We start from the raw sequence: 22,560 nt of genomic DNA, 5'->3' as shown, positions 1-22,560 counted from the left end.
TCCCAAACATGCTGCAACATGTCTTGGGTAACAGCCTACCGTCCGGTAATAATTCTCCGCTTGAGAACTTCCAGGTTTGCACGAAGAAGAGAAGGGGGGTATAGTTTAGTCTCTTTATTTAGCTCCAGAGAGGAGAAAAAAAAAATCTCAAGTGTCAGGTCGGCCATATAAACAGCAGCTCTATCTTCATCACCGGCCATGTGAGCTTCAACGTTGTTTGACTGTGGAAATATATTATTTAATATATATATATATATATATATATATATATATATATATATATATATATATATATATTCTCCCTGAAACGGCATTTCATGGTAAACAACTAATCATCACTATAGTAATAATATTAAGACTAGTGGGACCTGTGGAAATTCCACAGCGGACTCTTTCATATGTAATATATTGATGTTGGCATTCTGTCGATGTTCAGTGTAAATGGAGATGCCCTGATATTATTGTAGCTCTTTTGCTAAAACTGCAAAAGTATTTATCTAAGCTAGCAGGAACGCCTGGCATAGCCCGGCGTAAAATATGTTTAAACATGATATTTTAAGTTATGCAAATTTTGTATGAATTTTTATAGTAAATTCTTTACCGATTCTTATATATTATAAGCTTATGATTTCACAAATATAAAACAATATATCCATGTGAATTAGGTGTATCAACTTGAATTGAAACCAAAACTTATAAAGAAAAAGAAATAGTGTGTGTGTGTATATATATATATATATATATATATATATATATATATATATATATATAAAAACTTGAGTTGCTTCAGCTTTAACCAAAACCAAAACTTATGAAGCATTCTTGGTAAAATTATTTAGAAAAAAAAATAGATGACTTGAGTGCCATCAGATATAATCAAAACCGAAATCAAAACTTATGAAGAATTCTTGGTAAGATTATTTATTACAAGAAATAGGGCATAACAATGAAACAGCAGTCACTCTGAAGAAAAAAGATGTAAGCGTGACGCACAAAACAACACGCGCTATTATATTAATATATAGACTAGTGCGGATTCTAGGAAGCAAATTAATGCAGTGATTGCAAGAAATTAACTTACAAAGAAGAAATTTAAATTAAAATATTTTTTTTTTTTTTTGTTGCTTTCTTTGTTTTCATATAGTTTTAAAGGTTGAAAAATTTCCAAGATTTCCATATATATTTTGCTTGCAGAAATTTCTCTTTATACCAAAGTATCGTAGGTTTGCAACAAAAGATGCCATATACAAATTCAATACATCTATCCTGGTAGCCACTATCTTATGTAGCTTACGACCACCATTTCTGGCACATTCATTTGTGACAATAAAATGTTACATTGCATCCAATGAGCAACACCATCACAATCGCCACATCTACAGAGGAAGAACTTCCTATTTTTCTCTTTTAATATTTAGTGCGCTCATTGCTACTAGTTGTCACCGGATCCAATTCTACATTTTTCAACTATAGTATGATTACACCCTCTGTAACTGGCTAAAAACAAACATAGACGTAACATATTCTTTCCGATTCCCAAATTCTAAATAATACCCATGTTCTGCTCTTTCTGATTGGCTGAGACCTGCCATTCTCATATTCCAGAATAAAACTAATTCCTAAATAAACAAACACTTCTAAAAGTTTACAAAAATGGCGTCGCTCTCCTCATGAGATACTAGCGCTAAAAAAGAAAAAAATGCAAACATATTAACCGCTCATAAACAGACAATTACTTATTTACTGGAATAAAATGCACAAGTAAAAAAAAAAAAAACTTTTATATACATAACGACTTTTCCGTCTTTGCTTGCACGTCCAGAACACTAAAACAAATGTAAACACAGCAATGGTTTGGGAATGTACATGTACAAAATGCACTAAAAAACCTGCACTGAAAAGAAAACGTTTTCTTTTCTTTTTTTGCATTTACTATTCCGGTTAACGATTAGATTTCGCAACAGTTTTAACATGAATTTCATTGCATACGGAAACGTTTATTTGTTATATAATTGTGCTTTCACCAATTTTGAATTCTGTGCAGTATTTTATTTAATTTTCTTTTCCGAACCGATTCTCGAAATTGCGCATACGTTAACTTTTTTTAGGAGTGGGGGGATAAATCTTTACATTAGTTCCACCTCCACAATGTTCTTTAGAATGACGACTTTCGGATATGCTGATTAAAAAAATCTCATTCAAAATTTTGTGGAGACAAGTACTTATAGATATATAAAGACCTGTATTATGCACTGTAATTCACTGGTGCCAGGTTTGTATGCATGTGCGATAAACAAATCTACTTCTCTACTATGGGCATCCCCCCCCCCTCAATGTATTTTTTTAGTATTTGCAGGTAGGTATGCTGACAATGATTATCACGGTTAAAAGGGGTGTTGTCTACTCTGAAAGCCGTTCTTTACATGGCAGGGCTCTACATTGCGAGTGAAACAGTCACATTTGTGAGTGATTTTTCAAAGTGGCGACTCTAGAAATAATGAAACGCTTATCTTTTGGCGATTGTGTTTGTTTCACCGACAATCTTCCAAAGTTCGCTACTGAGTGAAAAATATCTTAATAAACTTCTTTTTTTTTTTTTTTTTTAATAAAACGAACAAAGTTAAATTATTTAAATAAATGTTTAATAGAACACTGTACTCTTTTTTTTTTCTTTTTTAAACAAAGGCTGTTTAAAAAATATCTAAAGAAATTAGAATGTTTATACCTTTAAGTATCAACATAAAATTTGTTGTATATTTAGAATTATACTTATTTAAAAAAAACATGTCATATTCTAAAAAGCATGTGAGTTTGGCTAGTAACTTTTCTATTTGGCTAGTAAATGAAAATATTTAGTTGTCAAAGGTCAACTAAAGATAAGTTTTTCCATAGAGTCCTGCATGGGGATGTTAGGGGTGTTTATTCCGAACGCCGTTCTTAAGATAGACGTTGGTGGTGTCTATTCCAAAAGCCGTTTTTTGTTAACATGGCAATACAAGAAGTAAAATGAAAAAAGTCTTAATTGTTTTGTTTACAAAAAGGACGACATAAAACTGGAATTAACTACTATTGGTGGAGGATTTGAAAAGGTGAAGACTTGAACAACAAAGGAAAACAGCTAAGACTGCTACTACTGATTTCGATCAATCTAAGCAGTTCATATACAGTGACAATCATTAACTTCTAAAACTTCTGTTTTTACTTTCCATTATTAATTCTAATGGACCATTTTTCGTAATTTTATTAATTCATACTGATTTACACATTCTCTTAATTGCTTTTTTTTTTTTTAATTCAAACAGTACCTGCAGGTTATCGCCCCAAACCAACATTAATCGCCAATGAAAGCCAGATTATTAATTCATTTCGGCCACAGCCGCCAGTGTCCACAATTGTTCAGGGACAGCAGTGGCCACCAACAACAACAGTAGTTTACTTTTTTGTGAGGGAGAGGACAGGTTTCCACCAGGCAGAGCTGGTTAACAAATCCTGCTAGTATATATATATCGCACATACAGTTACATATGGAATGATCAGAAAATTTCAAAAGTGATTATACTTCAACCAATCAGAAAGAGTTGCCCTGGGAGCCAAGCACCTACTAGTATTAACTATTTAAGTGATGACCCAATCACAGTCATCAGTTAAAGAATCAGCTTGTAGCACAAACCCTTATCAGTTGCAACACGACTAAACAGATTTTTTATGGACAATCTAGATCTAGTCTTGGTTGCAAGGTTCTCAACAAACAATACAAAACAGTCATGGACTACTGAACATAGTAACAGCTTTATACACTCAATTACACACACACACACACACACACACACACACACACACACGGTGTCCTCATTTCAGTAATCCTAGAAGCTTCCCAATTCATGAAAAAGAATTTTAAAAATAAAAATAAAAACTACCTGATAAGCATACCTGCTGAACAAAGTGCAAGAGAGATAAAAAAAAAAATAAATAAATAATAATAATAATTGTGCTTAAAGATACGTTTAGAATCCTGAAAAAAAGGTTTCTGGATTAGTCTCTAAAATTCCGGGTGAATTTCTGGTATCCAGTAGGATACCTCATTCCCAGCAAAAGCAAAGATAAGAAAATTGGTGGGAGGTAAGAAAAAGCAGTAATTGTGTGTTTAGCTCGTGTTGTAGATGTGATCTTTGGATTGGACATCATCATTCTCATTCTAGTTTGAAAATAAGGGTTCAGCGATTCGTTGCCTTTCAGCCATTTTATTTTGGAAATTTTATTTGCTCTCTCTCTCTCTCTCTCTCTCTCTCTCTCTCTCTCTCTCTCTCTCTCTCTCTCAATGTAAGAATCGTTTTCTTTTTTTACTTTGCACCCTCGCTTTTGCTACACCAGAATTGGGGAAGGGGCTATCCATTTGCAATCCAGTTTTTATCCTTACAGATATTGTTCAACTCAGTACTACTATTTGCAAAGCCAGTTCAGATTGGATTAAAAGGAAAGCTTTCAATAGTACGCCGGGAATCCCCCAAGCCTTATTACCTCGTTGCCCCCCCCCCCAAACTCCCGTTCAAAATCCCCCAATTTATTGACCTGCCTACGAGAACAGTTAGATAAAAGTTCGATTTTTTTTTTTTTTTCCTTTTTTTTTTTTGTCTTAGGTGAGAGTCCAATTCCTCAAAAACAGATTGGTAACAAAAAGGTCTACAAGAATTTCTTCTTTTCACATATTTCATGTTTTAATTCTTGATTATAGCCCGAAAGACCGAATAAAATTAAAATGTCTGATACAAGTTATTTTTAACAGTAACAACGTATCATTTTTATAGATGTGTTAATCTGGCCTAAACTAATATTCCATAAAATTGCAACTCAAAGCTACAATGTTAAATTTGAAATTTATTGCTTAAAATATATAATTCATTAACCGGTAATAAATAGCTTGTGTGGTTTTAGCCCTGGGTCAGCTATGCTGGCTTTTTCCAATGGAGGAAATTTCCAAGGGATATGAAATACATAAGTGAGTCCTCACCTGCATGCATATCCCTGTTTATAGGAAGATCACATACAGCGCCTTGCATTCCTAAACGGTCACTCATCTGGTGCTGGCCAGACTCCATGTTGCTTAACGTCAATGATTTAATGAGAACTAATGTTTCAATGTGATTATGCTGTATAAGTTATTGAATTAATGATGAAAATTTTATTAAATTGGAAAAGACTTGAAAAAAAAAAACACTTATAAATAGTACTGTCCTTGTAGGGTTCTGTTTTATGGATGTTAAGAGGAGTTATCAGCATCTAATGAATGCTGTCTCCTAGTATCCGGCCTTATTCCATTCAGCATATGTGACTCTCAGCCATGCTATCTGAACCGCTGTTTTTACTTCCAAGACTACAATTGTATAATGATACTCTGCCGCATCCATAAACATTGATAATGACTATTTAAAAGGACATTTGGAGCCTGCTTCTGCTCTATCGCTATTTTCGTGGCAAATGCTTGTCTGAACTTCAATCTATGGTCATCTCCCCCTTGCCAAACTTTCACAAAAAAAAATAAAAATAAAACTCGTCTAACTACAACTATCAACAATTTCCCCATTCTCTATCTACACCTCAATCTAAACGCAGATTCTATGAACAAAGCTTATTTCCTAGAACTGCCTCCACGTGGAACTTTGTTCTGCTGGCCTGCTTTCCAGCTGACTACAACATGGTCGTCTTCAAGTTCTTATTGAGCCTGCCTCTTATATAGTCAAATTTTATATAATTTCCACCACTAACAATTTCCATGCTGTTGTCTCAATGACCACCATACACTTGTTGACCTTTATCCTCAAGTGGCTTACGAGCCTTGATAAGTGGTAATTCCCCTGTAAAAACAAAAAAACAAACAAAAACATTGCATATTATTATTTTGTGATTTTTGAGATAAGGATTTATGGTTTGGATTATTCAAACTAATATTCTCCTTTTGGTTGTTATTTTCACGTTGTTTTGGTCGATGTAACCTCTGAGTTTCTTCAGATGCATGCTTTTCAAACGTGGGGACCTTTTAGCCGAATTTGAGGTCAATTCGTTGACGGAATTTCAAAGTGAACTATTTATTGAATCCACGAAAGCAGGTAAGGATCCCATGATCAAGTAGAAATATTGATCTTCAACTTCCAGCAGACAATCACTTAGAACCGATTGTTAAATAATGCTATTAATCGTTATGCCATGGGCCAATGTAAACTAAATAAAGGGCTCAGTTCGAAATTTTGTTGAGGTTCCTGAGTTCGACATTATGATTGCCAATTTTGAACTCCTGCACCTGATGAAAGTCGGCGTTTATATCAACCAGAACGTTGTGAATATATCAACCAAGATGAGAATCGTTGTCGGAATCATTTAAGTGAGCATAAACTTGCATGTCCATTGTTTTTACACTTGCTATCATTTGTTCAAATGCGTCATGAAAGACCATATCTAACGTATTGTTCCTATTTACTTGCCTCTCCACGAGGGCAAAGTTAGATACAAAGTCGGTATTTTATGAGGGATGTATTCAATTCCTCCAAAAGAAGTGTTTTGGATGTGACAAAAAAAAAAAATAGTTTGCCAGTCAAGAAGAACGATCTCTCCTCTTCTGAGAACAGATACTACACTTTGCCAGGAGACCAATAGATTACTAGGCTTATTTACTTCTACTGCAGGAGATTTGACACGAGGTCAGGTGCCGTTTTGAAAAGCCAGCGCACAAATTAAAGTGAACTCTAGCCAGCAAAAAAAAAAAAAAAATTTAAAATGACTGAGCAACCCTGCTGATATTCCTCAATAGGTACGCCCCAGGCGATAAGCAATACACTAACTCTTTCTCAAAGTGAAGGTAACGCCTGTGAAGGTGGACTGAACCGAACCGAACCATACCATACCTCAGCTTGACAGCAACAAAGTCACTGTTGGACTGATTGTCGGGGATGTATCCATCATTGTTATGAACAAACCCTCCATGGGGCCAATAAAATAGTATTGTCGAGTTTTGACGTCATCTGATATTATTGCACTTACTCGAACAAACTAAACAGCTGATAAATAATTAAGTTATTCTTTGTGTCTTTAATAAATATAGCAATTCTTTTTCGATGCTTATGTACTTATTGAACCGCGCTATTATTTTTATTTATTTATTTTTTTTTTTTAATAAATAGTATTTTCAAGTTAAATTAAAGTTTACGAGATCTGCTTTTTATTATTAAATTGTTAGGTGAAAGTACAGAATAGTTACAAAACATCCTCCTCTCCCTATGTTAAGAATGGCTTTCTAAATAATAGCGTTATTATTTCAGCAGGGTTGAATAAGTGCACCACTACCAGTATCTCTTTTTCATGGTGATATATCATTTTGGTGCTTCTGCAGAATAGTGGATTTTCAAATAAATAAACGCATTTCGGGTGAAAACATTATTACGCACTTCCGTGTCATGTCGAAATTAGTATAAGTTCCCCCCCCCCCCAAAAAAAAAATATATATATATAGCAAGAAGAATATAAATCTAGTTTTTTTTATAAAAACAAAAAAAAAATCCTTCACAATAACGGTCCGACATTTTGTATTTTTGAAATGACGAATTATATTTGAAAACAGGGGGGGGGGTCAGTTTTGGTCAAAATGGCCGATTGCAATTACCTCCATTGGATTTTAAGAACCCTTCCACATTTAAAGTATACGATAAAACTCTATAAATCGATAAACTCTGTTTACTTTTATTTTTCTACTGGATATATAATTTTTCACAATTTTTGGAATTTATACTAATTTTGACATTACACGTAAATACGTCTAGGTGTTTTTTCACTTGAAGTGCGTTTGTTTCACAATTTACTACTCTGCACAAGCACCTTTATTTTAGTATTTTCAAGTAACATTGTTACTAACAAAAATGAAGCTTAGCTCTTGTTCTATATTATCTTCTCTATTTTCAGAAAAATCCTCGGTTGAAAGCCAAGGTGGGGGTATGAGAACTAATTTTTATAATTTCATCTAATCCAAAAGTTTTTCTTTTGAAATTTTTAATATTTGCTTGAGAAAAAATATTTTTTACTATTTCACCGTTTGCTATTTTTCATCCATTAACAACAATAATGATCTGTTCAAACCATTAGCCATTCGCTTTATAATCTTAAAAAAAAATTCTTTTGAATTAAAAAAAATATATATATTGTGAGTCTATGGCGGCATTGTATTGAATTCTAAGAAGTTTTATTTTTTGGGAAAATTATTAAGAGGTGTCCAGGGAAAAAAATCTGTTTCGTGAATTATCCGGGAGTCAAATTCGTGTTTGATTGCAATGACAAATAAAACAATTCGGGATTCTGAAATCCATAATTCCAATTTTAATTTTCTTGCTTTTGAAACCTTTTGAGTTGATTGCAAAAATAGATTACCTAATTGTACTCATTTTTAGTTCGTGAGAGGGGAATCTATCACCATACTTTCCCTTAAACACGTCTGTTGGACTTTTATTAAGTACAATACTTAATAGTTTTTTTTTTTTTTTTTTTAATGGAGAGTAGAAAACGCATTGTGGATGCGTTATCGGCAGCTCCTGTTACTCTCGCTTCTTCTTATTTGTCTCTCAGTCCTCATTTTTTAATGAGTGATTTTTCTGACAAAGGGAGAAGAAAAAGCTGTTTTCTAGGTTGGCAGTATTTTGCGCGAACAGTTGGCAGAGTTGGTCGAAATTTTCTGTTTCTATGTCTATCCTTGTAGCCATGTCACTAGTAAGGGTGCTGGAGGTAAACGTTTTGTCTGGGCTGACGTTATCCGCCTGATAGTCAGGGACCCGAACCTTGGATTAACCACTAAGGAGGCTGTCCTATCAGCAGGTGCAAAGTACTGGGGCTGCTGTATTGCCATTTGGTAAATGGAATCTGGACCATGCAGTAGCTTCTGGTGGGGCCTCTCGATGCCATACTAGTGGGTAATTGTTACGGCTTTACCTTATGTGCTACAAAAAAAAAAAAAAAAAAAATTCTTTGTTTCTTTTTCTCTCTTAGTTTCCCCTCTCTGTCCTGCTCTAAGTAAATCTGACGACCTAGTCCACAAATTCCAAAATTTCATCATGACAAGTTTCAAGAAAAAATACACGATTAAACCCGGTTCTCCAACTTCCAACGTAGACCCCTACTACCATGTCTCCTTCTCCAACATCAGGGGTCTTCGTTCTAACCTTCCAGAGGTTGAAACCCAATTACAGGAGACTAAACCAGACCTTTTATTTTTAAGTGAAACTGGCATTGGACAGGCTATTTCCCTAGATGAGTTTGCAATTACAGGATACTCTAACTTAACTTCTAAATCTGACCCCCAAGATCGCCATGGGCATGGAATATGTGCCTATATTAAAGATAGCTTTCCATGTGGGAGGGACATCTCCAGGGAAGATCCTAACTTACCCTATATGTGCTTCCGGGTTGCTTTAGCTCACACTACTGCATTTATATTTACTCTCTATCGCCCCCACAACAGCGGAGTTACTATCTTTCAAAGCATATCTGAGAAAATTGACCAAGTCCTTTCTACTTATCCTTCAGCTAACATTCACGTATGTGGAGACTTCAATGTTCACAACGTCGAATGGTTGACCCACTCAAACAAGACCGATGATGAGGGGAGGTTCTGTCATGATTTCTCCATTGCCTATGACCTCACTCAGATTGTTCAGGAACCTACCCGTGTGCCCGATAATGACGGCCAGTATGCGAGCCTACTAGACCTTTTTCTCACAACTTGCCCTGAACTATGTTCAGTTTCTGTTCTGTCGCCTCTTGGATCTTCCGACCACTCTGTTGTATCAATTAAGATAAAAATGAAATGTAATAAGTCTCCAGACGTACCTCTTCATCGTACAGTATATCGATACACTAAGGCTGACTGGGATAGCTTCTGTACATTTATATCTGATCTACCTCTGCATTCCATGTTTAAAAAGGATGTGTCCTCTATAGTATTAGACCTGACTGAATGGTTAATTGTAGGTATTGACCATTTCATACCCTCTAAAAAGTTTTAGCAAAAACCTAACAGCCAGCCATGGTTCTCTCCAGAATGTGCTGCTGCCATTGCGCACAGTAATCACTTTTTCCACTGCTTCAAACGTAATAGATGTATGGAAACTAAAGCCGTTTTCAGGACTGCCAGCAACCATTGTAAGAAAGTAATAAGGAACGCAAGAGAGTTGTATGCTCAATCTGTTAAGTCCAAAGTAGCTGAGCAGCGGCTTGGTTCCCACCAGTTTTGGCAAATAGCAAACAGAATCCTGAACAGAAGCGTGTGCTCCATCCCAACTATTATCAATGGACCTGAGGTAATCTCGTCAGCATCAGACAAAGCCAAACTCTTTGTCAAGAACTTTGCAGCTAATTCTACCCTTTGTGACCAAGACCGCCAACCCCCAATATTTCCTCCTGTATCAGAAAACACGCTATGTGATATACGTATATCTGTACGTGATGTTGCAAAGCTAATCAAAAACCTTGATTCGAGTAAAGCAACTGGCCCTGACGGTATTCCAATTATAGTACTCAAAAAACTTCAACCTGAACTAGCGCCCATACTTACAAAACTGTTTAAACGTTGTCTTAAGGAGAATAGTTTCCCATCTCCTTGGAAAATCTCATCAGTATGCCCTGTATTTAAGAATTCAGGTGATCGCTCATCCCCCTCTCAGTACAGGCCAATAAGTCTCCTGTGCGTCATGAGTAAGTTGCTAGAATCTGTGTTAAATACAGAAGTAATCAACCATCTCAACAAAAATAACCTTCTTAGTGACACTCAATATGGTTTCCGTTCTGCTAGATCTACAGCAGATGTCCTTACAGTTATATCGCATAGGATTAGCAAATCTCTCGACGGTGGCAATCTTTCTAGGGCAATTGCTCTTGACATATCTAAAGCCTTTGATAGGGTATGGCATAAAGGTTTACTTCATAAGATAGCTAGCTATGGTATAGCTGGAAAAGTCTTCTCAATTATTAAATCATTTCTTTCTGATAGGTTCATAAGAGTAGTAGTTGAGGGGCAAAAATCAGAAGCTCACAGTATTAATGCCGGTGTCCCCCACGGATCCATCCTGGGCCCAACTCTTTTCCTGATCTACATTAATGATCTTCCAAATCATATCCTTACATCATTTGTAGACATTTATGCTGACGACACTACCATTTATGGTAGCACATCTAAGACAGTAAACGACCAAGTTCTCTCCAATTCTCTCTCCTCTGATCTTGAGCACGTAGTACAATGGGGAAAGGAGTGGCTGGTTACTTTTAATGCATCTAAAACCAAGCTTCTCTCTTTACATCATCAACATTCTAATCCACATTTGTCATCAATTAAAATGAATGGCTCTCGTCTTCAGGAGGCCTCAAGTTTTGACAAGCTTCTGGGCTTGACCATTACTCCTGATCTTAAATGGAACACGTATATCAAATCTGTTGCCAAGGCCGCTGGAAAAATGGTGGGATCTTTCTATCGATCCGGTAGATATCTCACTGCTGATGCTATTCTCTATCTATATAAGAGCCAGGTACGTCCAAGGATGGAATACTGTTGCCACATCTGGGAAGGAGCTGCTAGAAAAGACTTGTCCTGCCTTGATAGAGTTCAAAATAGACCGTAGCCTCGTAGGAGATGTCCTTTTCTCTTCCTTGCAACCTCTATCTCACAGAAGAGATGTTGCGAGTTTGTCTCTGTTGTATCGTTATTTTCATGGAAAGTGTTCGACTGAGCTTCAATCTATGGTCCCCCCTCACCAAACTTTCACAAGAAACACTCGTCTAGCTGTAAACACTATCAATAATTTCCCCCACTCTTTATCTGTGCCTAAACCTAAACGTAGATTCCATGAACAAAGCTTCTTTCTTAGAACTGCACGCCTGTGGAATTGTCTTCCGTTTTCCTGCTTTCCGGCTGACTACAATATGGTTGTGTTCAAGTCTAAAGTTAATAAGTTCTTGATGATAAGTTATCAAATTTACCAAATTTTCATTACTAATGATTACTATATTGACCAATTTCTACTGTACACCCTTTAACCCTTATCCTTGAGTGGCCTCTTGGCCTTGATAATGTGGTGATGCCTATGTAAAAAAAAAAAAAAAAAAAAAACCTCTGCATGCAACTATTTCAGATTAATATTTGCGTTATGGGAATCCCAAATAATGCTGCTCAAAATTATTTAGAAACTATTATTTCATAAAACCATTATATTTAAAAATAATAATAATAATAATAATAATTGAGGAAGAGAGTGGGGGCAATAATATAATTGGGTGCTTCTATATTATAATAACGAAAAAAATATTGAATTTCAAGTAAAACTAATGATACTTATGTCATTATCATGTCGTAAATAACATATCCAAAAATTACGGAAAACGATAATGTAGGAAAATAATTATTCGTTAAAAACAGTTCCTATAAGGTTAATAGTTCGAGGTTACATGCTGAGGCGGACTTTTTTGGTCACGTGATTAAGAAAAAGAAGTAACTAAGTTGAAATCATTTATATCAAGCCAAATTTATTGAGAAAAAAAAATAAACATAACATATATACATAATTTGTGATTTATTTTTTTAAATAACTTTCTTTTTTTTATATATATATAACTGTTTTCAAACTTTTCGAAATTACTTTTCCGAGAAATTGGAAATCTAATTACTTCCCCTTTTAACTCTCCAATTGAAATCAGGAGATTTTGAAACAAAATCGCTAGATTTGACGAATGTTTTTTTATGCGAATAATTAATGTTTTACCCTATCGTTTTTCGTAATTGTTTTATATGTTACTATTCGAGACCTTACGTAGGTACCAATTCTTTTGCTTAAAATTCAATATTTTTTCGTTATTATAATATAGAAGCACATATATTTTAATAAAACAGAAATTATGATCCCGAATCCGGACTCATGTCCTTTTTATATATACTACTAGCATGGGTTCCCGGCGTTGCCCAGGTGTTTGGAGGTGTGTGTTAGCAAAAATAAAAAAAAGTAGTAGTTGGAAGGCAGACTCAAACTTGTACCGTGAAGGGGGAAAAGAACATTAAAAAAAAACGTGACGTCTTTGCTGTTACGACCACCGCCAAACCGGAAGTAACGTAGGTTTAAATTAAGGCTAGGAAATCGAAAAGAGGGGATGACTTTCGAAAATATCGGCGAAAAAAGCGACCCCCCCTCCCTGTAGAAAAGTGCCCAGTTGAGGGTGAAAAAAATAAATGTTTTAAGCCAATTTTTCGGTATTTGTCGTTTGAACAGTCGAGCTTCAAAACGATACTGATCTTGTAAAAATCCGTCACCTCTGTCGAAAGTTTTAGGCAAACATGCAAACATACATTTATATATTGGTAGCTCAAATTTTCGGCCCAAACCGATTAAAAAACTTGGCCTATATCTGAATACCCTTTATGTAAAATTTCAAATGTTTAGACCAGAAATTGTCTGAGTAATTTGGTAGACCGAAGCGGTCGATTTTTTTTAACTTTGACCCCTATTATGACCCCTTAATATTTACTGTTTTTGGGGTAAAATTAAGTTATTAAGTGAGATCCATGTCCAAGGAACCTATGTTTAAAATTTCAAGTACTTATACCCCAAATCGGCCGATAAGTTTGATAGAGTTCTCAAACGTGAAGTCGTTGAACTTTGATCCCTTAACAGCCAAATTTCTGGCCGAAAACGGATTGCAAAGATTTTCCCAAATCTCAATACCCTGTATATCAAATTTCGAGTCTGTAGACTGAAAATAGACAGTTATTGCGCCGGGAAATGTACACGGACAGACATACACACAGAGACACGGACAGACACTTTCACTTTTACAGATATATAGATTTAGAATTATACTTAGTTAAAAAAATAAATAAATAATAAAGAATACAGAAACCGTTGGTATACATACTCGTCACGGAGTGAAGATGTCGTATTTCCCAAATCACATAAATTGATGAAGTATTTTTTTTTTTTAATTTACAAAATTAAATTTTGTAAGGAAGCTAGGGTCGATCAGGGGCGGCCATGTTTTTATTTATATATTTATTTTTATTTATTTATTTATTTTCCCAAAATGCGACAATTAAATTCCACTACTGAGATTTTGTTTTTATTTAAAATAAGCAAAACTTTTTAATCGCTAAAAATCGTAAAATTGGATTTTAATTGACAAAAAAAAAAAAATCTATTTGATTAATTTACGTGAATTTTGGTATATATCTTTGGTCCGTGACGTTTTTTTTATTTATTTTAATCAAGTATAACTCTAAATAAGTACCATTTTTTATTATTATTATTATTCATTTTTACTTAAACGAAATATTAAGTTAAATAAACTTGTTTCATTGTGACTTCCGTTTTCTGTTTAGCGGAAGTCTTGCCGGTGTATAGCGAGAAAAGGTCCCTTCTGATTAATGATTATGTAACTCTAGTCTAATTTTAAAACATTTTTTTATTGCAAGATAATTTTATACATAAAGAAAATAAACGTTTAGCACGAAATATAATTTCTTGATATAATGGTTTTATGAAATAAATTATGGCTAGTAGTTTTTTTTGTTGTTTTTTTTCTTTTCTTTCTAGTGTGCCCTCAATTGCTATTTTCTTTTCCTCTCTTTCTCTAAGACTATGTTTGTTGGGCGTTGCTGTGTGTGTGTGTGTGCTCTTAAAACTTATACTAAAGCTAAAATTCAGTCTGAGGAATATTCCTTTTTCTGTAATATAATATTTAGTTAAATAGAAAATATCTACTCCATAGTGATCTCCGTATCTTAACTCGAAGATTACGAATGTCTTATTAGAAAATTTTTTATATATATATATATATATATATATATATATATATATATATATATATATATATATATATATATATATATATATATATATATATTCGATTTCTTTAACACAGTGTGTTGCAAAGTGTGTGTGCTTTTTTTAAATTTTGCCAGAATTTTTCAAGGTGTGTATGGGGGGGGTAGCACAAGCGGTTTTAAATGTATTTTTGCCACATTTTTAGTCTTTATTTGTTTATGAATGTCCAGAAGAGCCTAGATGTTTATGTATTTATTTATTTATTCATTTATTTATTATTAATAAGAAGTTATTTAACACAAATTGTGACCACTTCTTTGCAAAAATAGGGTAATCAACCGGTTGGAACGTAGTTTGATTTGCGTGTGAAAACCAAAATACATGACCTGTAGAGCCTAGGCATTTAAAGTGAATGTGTTAACGAATCCCGCTCGTTCACGGTTTGTATTTCATGGGTAAAATAGTGCGCTCGGAGTTCTTTCCCCCCCCCCCTCTGGCTGTGATGGCTTTTCTAAGGTTTGACAATGAACTATGCTTTTTGCCCGCCATATTTTTTGTAATGAAAGAGCGTTAAAAAAAAAAAAAATGGGCCAAATTTGGCCTAAAAAAGGCCAACCTATCAAATCTTAGAAAGGTCAAACGGCTTCGATTGTCATACATTTAGTATAATAAAAAAAAAAGATGATGAAAAAAATAATAAAATGAAATTTTTCTGGTTTTATTTAAGCCTTTGGGTCTAATAATGTGTTTTATATATATATAAAAATTATTTTTATAAATTTTTGTTTGTCAAATAATTTACGCCGCTAAACTACACATTTACCGCATAAAATTTTTTTTTTTTTTTTTTTAAATGGGATTACTGGTTCGAAATTTCCGATTTCGGATATGGCAACCATGTTAAAGTGGATATTTTCTATTTAACCTAATTGTTATTATTAAGAACATAAATTTTAAAGGAAATAAAATTCGAAAATTAGTCAAAACAGTATATTTTAGTTTACCTAATAATGTGTGATCTATTTGTGTTAAAAACAATATTTAAAAGAGAAGTTTTAAGCACTTTAATTTGCCATAAAGTTTTCAGTAATGTCGTTTATGAACAGGAAGTAACAACATAGCCAAACCGGAAGTGGGTAAGGGCCGAATATTTGGCTTCTGCATTTTACCCTATGATTCAGTGCATTAAATTAGTTATCTTAGATTCTTTCCAAATATTTGATTCCTGTTTCCTTCCAATCTGGATATGTCCTAACATTTTGTCTATAATCAACATGACTGAACGCGGATTATTTTACTCTGTCAATATTTAAGTTGCTCATAACTTTTGAGGGCTTATAAAAGAGAGGCGACGGATCGAGTTTTTTTTTTTTTAATATATGTATGTCCTTTTAAGCAAAAACAAGATTAGTTACCGAATTGTCCTGTCGAGAATAGTAATATGTTAAAAATTACGAAAATTCATCTAGTAGAACAACTGCTATTGTACTTTTAGTAAATAAAAAAGAAGTATTTCGATATCAGCTAAACATGTTTGTCGCAATGACCATGTAATCTAAAATATGCTTTCTGAGTTATGTTCTGTTTCTGCAATCTTCACGGTCTATTCTAAAACATATAAAGAAAATGCAAATTTCCCCTAGTTTTGCGTAAAAAACTTTCTACTCAATTAATTTTCTTAATTTTTAGATATATTACTATTTTCGACACAATTCAGTAAGTAATATTGTTTTTACTTAGCATATTTAATAAATTGATTTGTCGCATCTCTAAGCATCAACTATTTTATCTATATACCTATAAAATTGTTTTTTTTGTTTGTTTTTTTTTGTTTTATTTTTTTTCTTTTCCCCTCTGACATTGATATTAAAAATCTACTTTTTCTATTTAAAAATTATTACAACGAATTTAATATACTCAGTCATGGATATGCGAGCGAAGCGATTTGATAAAGTAAACTAATTTACATATTCCTTTAAAAAAAAACAGCACTTCTGTATGACAGGGACATGAGGCGAATGTGTGTATTTTAGTTTCAAGAACAGCCGATAAAGGGCGTATATCAGCCGAAAAGCAGTCGATAATTCGTATCTTTCTAAAAGTTCGTGTAAACAAAATCCCTTGGAAGGGTTTTTTGAACAAATAAGGGAACTCTATCCCTTGTAACTGTGCAAAAACAGTATATTCCAAAAAGGTGTCAATGAAAATCACTCATTGAAAAAAAAAACAAAACAAAAAAACAATGAAAAAATTTCACAGGTGTCGATAACTCGTCTCTATTGCTAATATGTCACTGTCATGCAAAAGTGCCAAAAAAAAACAAAAAAAAAACAACGTTCATGAATTAATTCATTTTTTATGGTTTCTTATTACATTAGTTTCATTTTACTATTACGTTTAATTCTATTTATCCGTAGTAATTGTGTACAATTGTGTACAACACCCTCCCCCCCTCCCCCCGGCCCACCAAATGTAAACAGAATTTTTGTGAAATATTCAACGGTCCTTTTGCTCGATTAATGTCGGTGCGTTACTTACGTTAAAATTAAGAAACACCTGTTAAAAAAGTATACAAGTTCTATAATTGAATACCCCCCCATGAAAAACATAAACCGGCAGCCCCCCCCCCCAAAGGTGGACATAAATTGGGTGCCTTTTTTTCATATCTTGGAAACTGCTTGTTTCGTGGAATTTTAAGTGTTACTGACAAATTTAAAGGATTTTCCTAGGGTGGAAAGAAAGCCCCACCCCCAATAAAAAAAAGGTGGCCATAAAGTAGGTGCTCCTTTTACCTTAAATTACTATAGAAAAATGATCCCCGCTTTTTTTAAACTAACATTTCTTCATATCTTGAAAACTACTCATTTGCCGTAATTTTAAACGTTATTTTCGTTTTCATCGCCTCCGAAAACTTTGTAAAATGGTAATTTTAAAGGATTTTTCGAGGGTGGAAAGATTCTTCATATTTACTATATATATATATATAATTATTTTTAAAATGTAATTATCTTATCCACTGACACGTGTTTCGTCGTCTTCGACTCATCAGTGGATAATTAGATTTTTAAAATACCGCTCCCCATGTGGGGGTACCAAATTGATTAAAGGGAAAATTATTCCCAGCTCGCATTTAGGTAAAAATGCGCTTTCGTAAATAATTGAATTCATTCAAAAGTATCGCTAAAACCAAAATAAACAACACACACACACACATATATATATATATATATATATATAGGCGCTTCATATACATTATAACGTTCTAATCACGTGACATGTTGGTAAAGAAATGGACAGTAATCAAGTAGCAATGAATTAGAACGTTATAACGAGAAAGTGAACCCCAACTTAAAAATTTTCTTCTTTTTTTTCTACTAATATGATACGTAAGTCTCTAATCTATGATAATCGTCGGAAAAAAAGTTAAAATAAATAAATAAAAGAGTATAAAACACACTTTTAGGGGGTGGGCACTTTCGTGCAGAGGTCTGCCTTCTTTTCTTGTTTAATTAAAATTTCTTAGAATTGAAAGATTTAATCGAATTTTGCGATTGAGCAACAACACCGGTAGGGTAGCCTACTATTTATTAAAAAAATAATAATAATAACGCAAGTAGACCACAAGAGTATAAACAAAACGTTTTTGTTGCTGTGTGTGTGTGTTTTTTTTTTTTTTCTTTTTTTTTTTTTTTTTACTTATTTCCTATTTCCTTTTAAAAATCATGACACTTTAATAGTAATAATTTCCTATTATATATATTGATTTTAAATTTGATAAAATTCAATATTTAAATAACTTCTTTTTTTTTTTTTTACATATTTTACGTATTTTAATACAATTTTTTTTAATATAGAAATTGCAAAACTTTTAAAACGATGCGTGCGATGTCAGCGTCTCCTCATATTTAACTGTTATAAATTTCTATACTATTTGCGAAAAATAAGTATATTTAAAAACCCTTTATTTTAATTATTTTCTCTCTAAAAAAATTTTCTATTTTAAAAATCACGCATGAACGTGTGATTTTTTAATTTCAGATTTTTTTTTACACGTCTTGTTCTTCCTTACACAGAAAATACCTTTCTGTTTTTTTCTTTTTTTTCTTTTCTTCTTTTATTATTCATTATTTTTAACCCCTAAGTTGAAAGGTTTTATTTAAAAATAATTTGTCCGTCTTAAGTTTATATCTTGTTTGTGTGTAATTTACTTTTTATATATATATATATATATATATATATTATTATTTACCTAAAGCTTTTTTTTTTTTTCTGAAACACACACGCACTTCTATCGCGTATTGAAAGAGACCGGGTGGGGGAGATTTAGCTCTATTTATAGATTTGGTGTAGATTTTGAGGTCAACGAAAAATCTGCTATTTCGTTCTTTCTCCACGAAAAGGCGAGTTAAGTTCAGATAGCCCCCCCCCCCCCCCACACACACACACACACACCTTCTCTCTCTCTCTCTCTCTCTCTCTCTCTCTCTCTCTCTCTCTCTCTCTCTCTCACATACATTCATAGTAGCTCTCCCCACTCGACCCTTTCCTTTGCTCCCCTTCCCTTGTCTTTGCCTCTCGCATTTCTCTAGCTGATGAATATAACCATTGTAGAAAGAAGTTTTTTTTTTTGTTTGTTTTTTGTTTTTTTCACCCTTTTTGGGACTTCCTTACGGGGATTGGGAGAGGGTAGCACACCTAGACTCTAAATAAAAATAAATAAAGATAAAAGTGTTGTTGATGATGATCCAAGGCAAGAAGGATGATGATAATGATCCGTGGAAAGAAGGACCGAGTGAATTCATATATTTTCTACTGTTAAATGTTTTTAATCAAAAATAAATAAATAGTAATAGTGTCTATTTACAATGCCTCCCCCCACGGGACAGTTAGACACCAGGGTCGTTTTTTAAGTAGTAGTAGTAGTAGTAGCAAAAATGGGAAGTTAAAAGTATAATAAAACTTAAACCGTGAACGCTAAACGACCTTTCTTTTAATCTTTTCCTATGCTAAGATGTTTGCTATTTAATCTCTGATTATTTGCGATCGTTCCCCCCCCCACGCTCTTTTTTTTTATCCGTCAGCACCATCATCATCGCCAACAATAAGTCATGATAATTTACTTCAAATTAATGTCGAAATTATCCGGTACGACATGCACAATAATTTTCTTTTAACTTGTACGTTTTTGATTGTTTTAGAATGAAGGTTGTATTTTTTTTTTTTTTTTTTTTTTTACAGTGATCACCACTTATCAAGGCCCGGAAGCCACTCAGGGATAAGGGTTATTGCAAGTACATTACGTTAGTGTGGAGATTTGATGAAGTGTTTACTTAAGGGGGCGGTTCATTAGGAATTTGTTAACATTAGACTTGAAGACATCCAAGTTGTAGTTCGGAGGGAAGCAGGCAGACGGAACAGTAGTTTATTTTACCGTTATTTGGATAATCGTACAGTTTCAATTCCAATATTGCAGCAAAGTTGAACACGAGGTCGGTTTATAGTAGTGAGAAAGACACCCTCTCACCAACCCCTACGCACACAAACAGTAAACATTGGATGGGAGCAAAATTATCCTCCGCCGGCATTTCCTTTACAGGGTGTCTCGGTTGATTCGCCATAACATACCAAAGGAGGGCGTAATGCCTTGGAGAGTGTCTACCTACGATCTTTGGAAGAAAAGTGTGATATCTGTTCTCTGATACTAGTTGCTGCTGTTGGCATTCGTTTCCCCGGTATCTTTTTAGTTAGAATACTTTCTAAAAAGATATCAGGTACTTACAGAACCGCTTGAACGTTGCCAACGCCCCTAAAAATGAAAGTGTTTCTGTCGAACAACCTGGATTCGAACTATGCACATCCAGGTTGTCAGTCTGTGTCGCTAACCACTGGGCCACCGGCACACCTCTCTGATACTGCAGTGCACTGCAGTGATGTTGGTGCACTGGTGCAGTTCGTCTTTCTTTTCCTCGGTCAGTGATAAAGGAATGCATCTAGACTGAAGCAATTCAAAAAATTTTGTTCTAACCCAGAATGCCCCTTTCTGAGGAACCGGACCCCCCACCCCTAGTCCTAACTATCAAAACGAGACCTTGTGTCTAACTTTGCCGACATGGCGAAGAAAGTAAATACAAAACAAAACAGATATTATATTTGATCCTGGTCAGGAGGCCAGGTAGTATCGTGATGATTCGGATTGTTTTTTATTTATTTATTATTTTAAATTTTTATTTATTTATTTATTTATTTATTGTATTTACTTGTGACCGTTTCCGTAATCTGAAAAATTCAAATACTTAGGATACTTTTGTATGTAATAATAGCGTAGTCTCTCTCTCTCTCTCTCTCTCTCTCTCTCTCTCTCTCTCTCTCTCTCTCTCTCTCTCTGTATAAAACATGGAATGTGGGATAACAACGCATCTATTTTAAGTAGATGCTTGTTGTTACCTCATGTTAGACGCTCGGGGTATCTGGGTATCAAAATCAGTACTAAGTGAACCCCCATCCCGCTCACCCGCCCTCTATATTAAACAGCAATGCATCTCACACTGTAAAGGGGGCGGGAGCGTCTGCCGTCTCTCTCTCTCTCTCTCTCTCTCTCTCTCTCTCTCTCTCTCTCTCTCTCTCTCTCTCTCTTCTTTTGCGGGATGATGGTACGATGGTCATTTCATTGTTTAACTGAATAAATATCAATAAAAATCGGAAAATTAAGTTTTAAAAACGTCAAAAGGTTTAATAAGTTGAAAAAAATAAGTCATGTGTACGCGACTTAACAATTTTGTCGAAAGACGGTAAATTAAATTATGAAAGAAGATAAACATCTATAAAATAAAGCAGTTGTCTAAACACAGTAGAAAACTTCAAGTTAAAAAGTTAAAAAAAAAATGAGTAAAACTTGTCGAGAGCGCTGTTTTGGGGGTGTTTTGAAAATGGAACGGAAATTTCAATTTCGTTCCGTTTTATTTTATTTATTTATTTTTTTTTTTTTTTTTTGTAATTGCGCATGCGCCAACACAATCGAAACTAATCAAAGAATAAAATTCAACAAACCTTTTATATGAAAAAAAAACCCCGAAAGATTATATATATATATATATATATATATATATATATATATATATATATATATATAAAATAAACGAAATACAAAAAAAAGGGTAACATTTTCACTTTCGCCCAAGAAGACGAAAAAAAATTTTTTTTGTATATTTCGTTGTGCTAAAAACGAATCTGCTGACCGTTTCCATCGCAAAGAAATAGTTTTCATGATATAAAAAAAATACTTTTTTTTTTTTAAGTGGTTGATCAATTTTCTATAAAATTTCAATTAAAATGAGCTCCCACTTTCTGGCCACCTAGTGAGGAAGGCATATTTTTTTTTTTTTTTTTTTTTTAAGCTAAAACTTTTTTTTTCTACTTTCATCTTTCGATAAAGACACGAAGACATTGAAGAACAAGACTAAAGAAAAATCTGTTTACAGATACGTGTAATTCTTTATGTTATCAGAGGTGACCATTTCTGTACGCGTAAGCGCGCATATTTCTGCCGCAAGCAAGTAGTTTTGATATTAAACAATGTAATTCCTTATTTTATCAGTAATGGACATTTCTGTACACGCAAGCACGCATGTTTGACGCTAACCAAACCACTGAGCCACTTTAAGCACATGCAAGCGCGCATGTTTTTGTGCTATCATTTTTACTTTTTTAAGTAATTCATCAACTAAAGGTA

At 33.9% G+C, this 22,560-nt stretch overlaps 1 protein-coding gene across 9 annotated transcripts in view; it reads left to right on the top strand.

The window, feature by feature from the left end:
* Positions 1–22,560, top strand: part of LOC145293258 (uncharacterized) — a 554,756-nt gene that overhangs the window by 398,886 nt on the left and 133,310 nt on the right. For 3 of the 9 annotated variants that reach the window (XM_080139847.1, XM_080139851.1, XM_080139846.1), the window contains exon 4: positions 7,948–7,977. The exons of the other annotated variants lie outside the window; for them this stretch is intronic. In XM_080139847.1, coding sequence (XP_079995973.1) covers positions 7,948–7,977 — 30 coding nt within the window. The remainder of the gene's footprint in view (positions 1–7,947; positions 7,978–22,560) is intronic. 9 annotated transcript variants of the gene reach the window in all.

Source organism: Euprymna scolopes, chromosome 14 (genome assembly GCF_053919585.1).
Source record: "Euprymna scolopes isolate OS-2025 chromosome 14, ASM5391958v1, whole genome shotgun sequence".
Classification (NCBI taxonomy): Eukaryota; Metazoa; Mollusca; class Cephalopoda; order Sepiida; family Sepiolidae; genus Euprymna; species Euprymna scolopes.
This window is presented reverse-complemented; position numbering and strand designations above follow the sequence as displayed.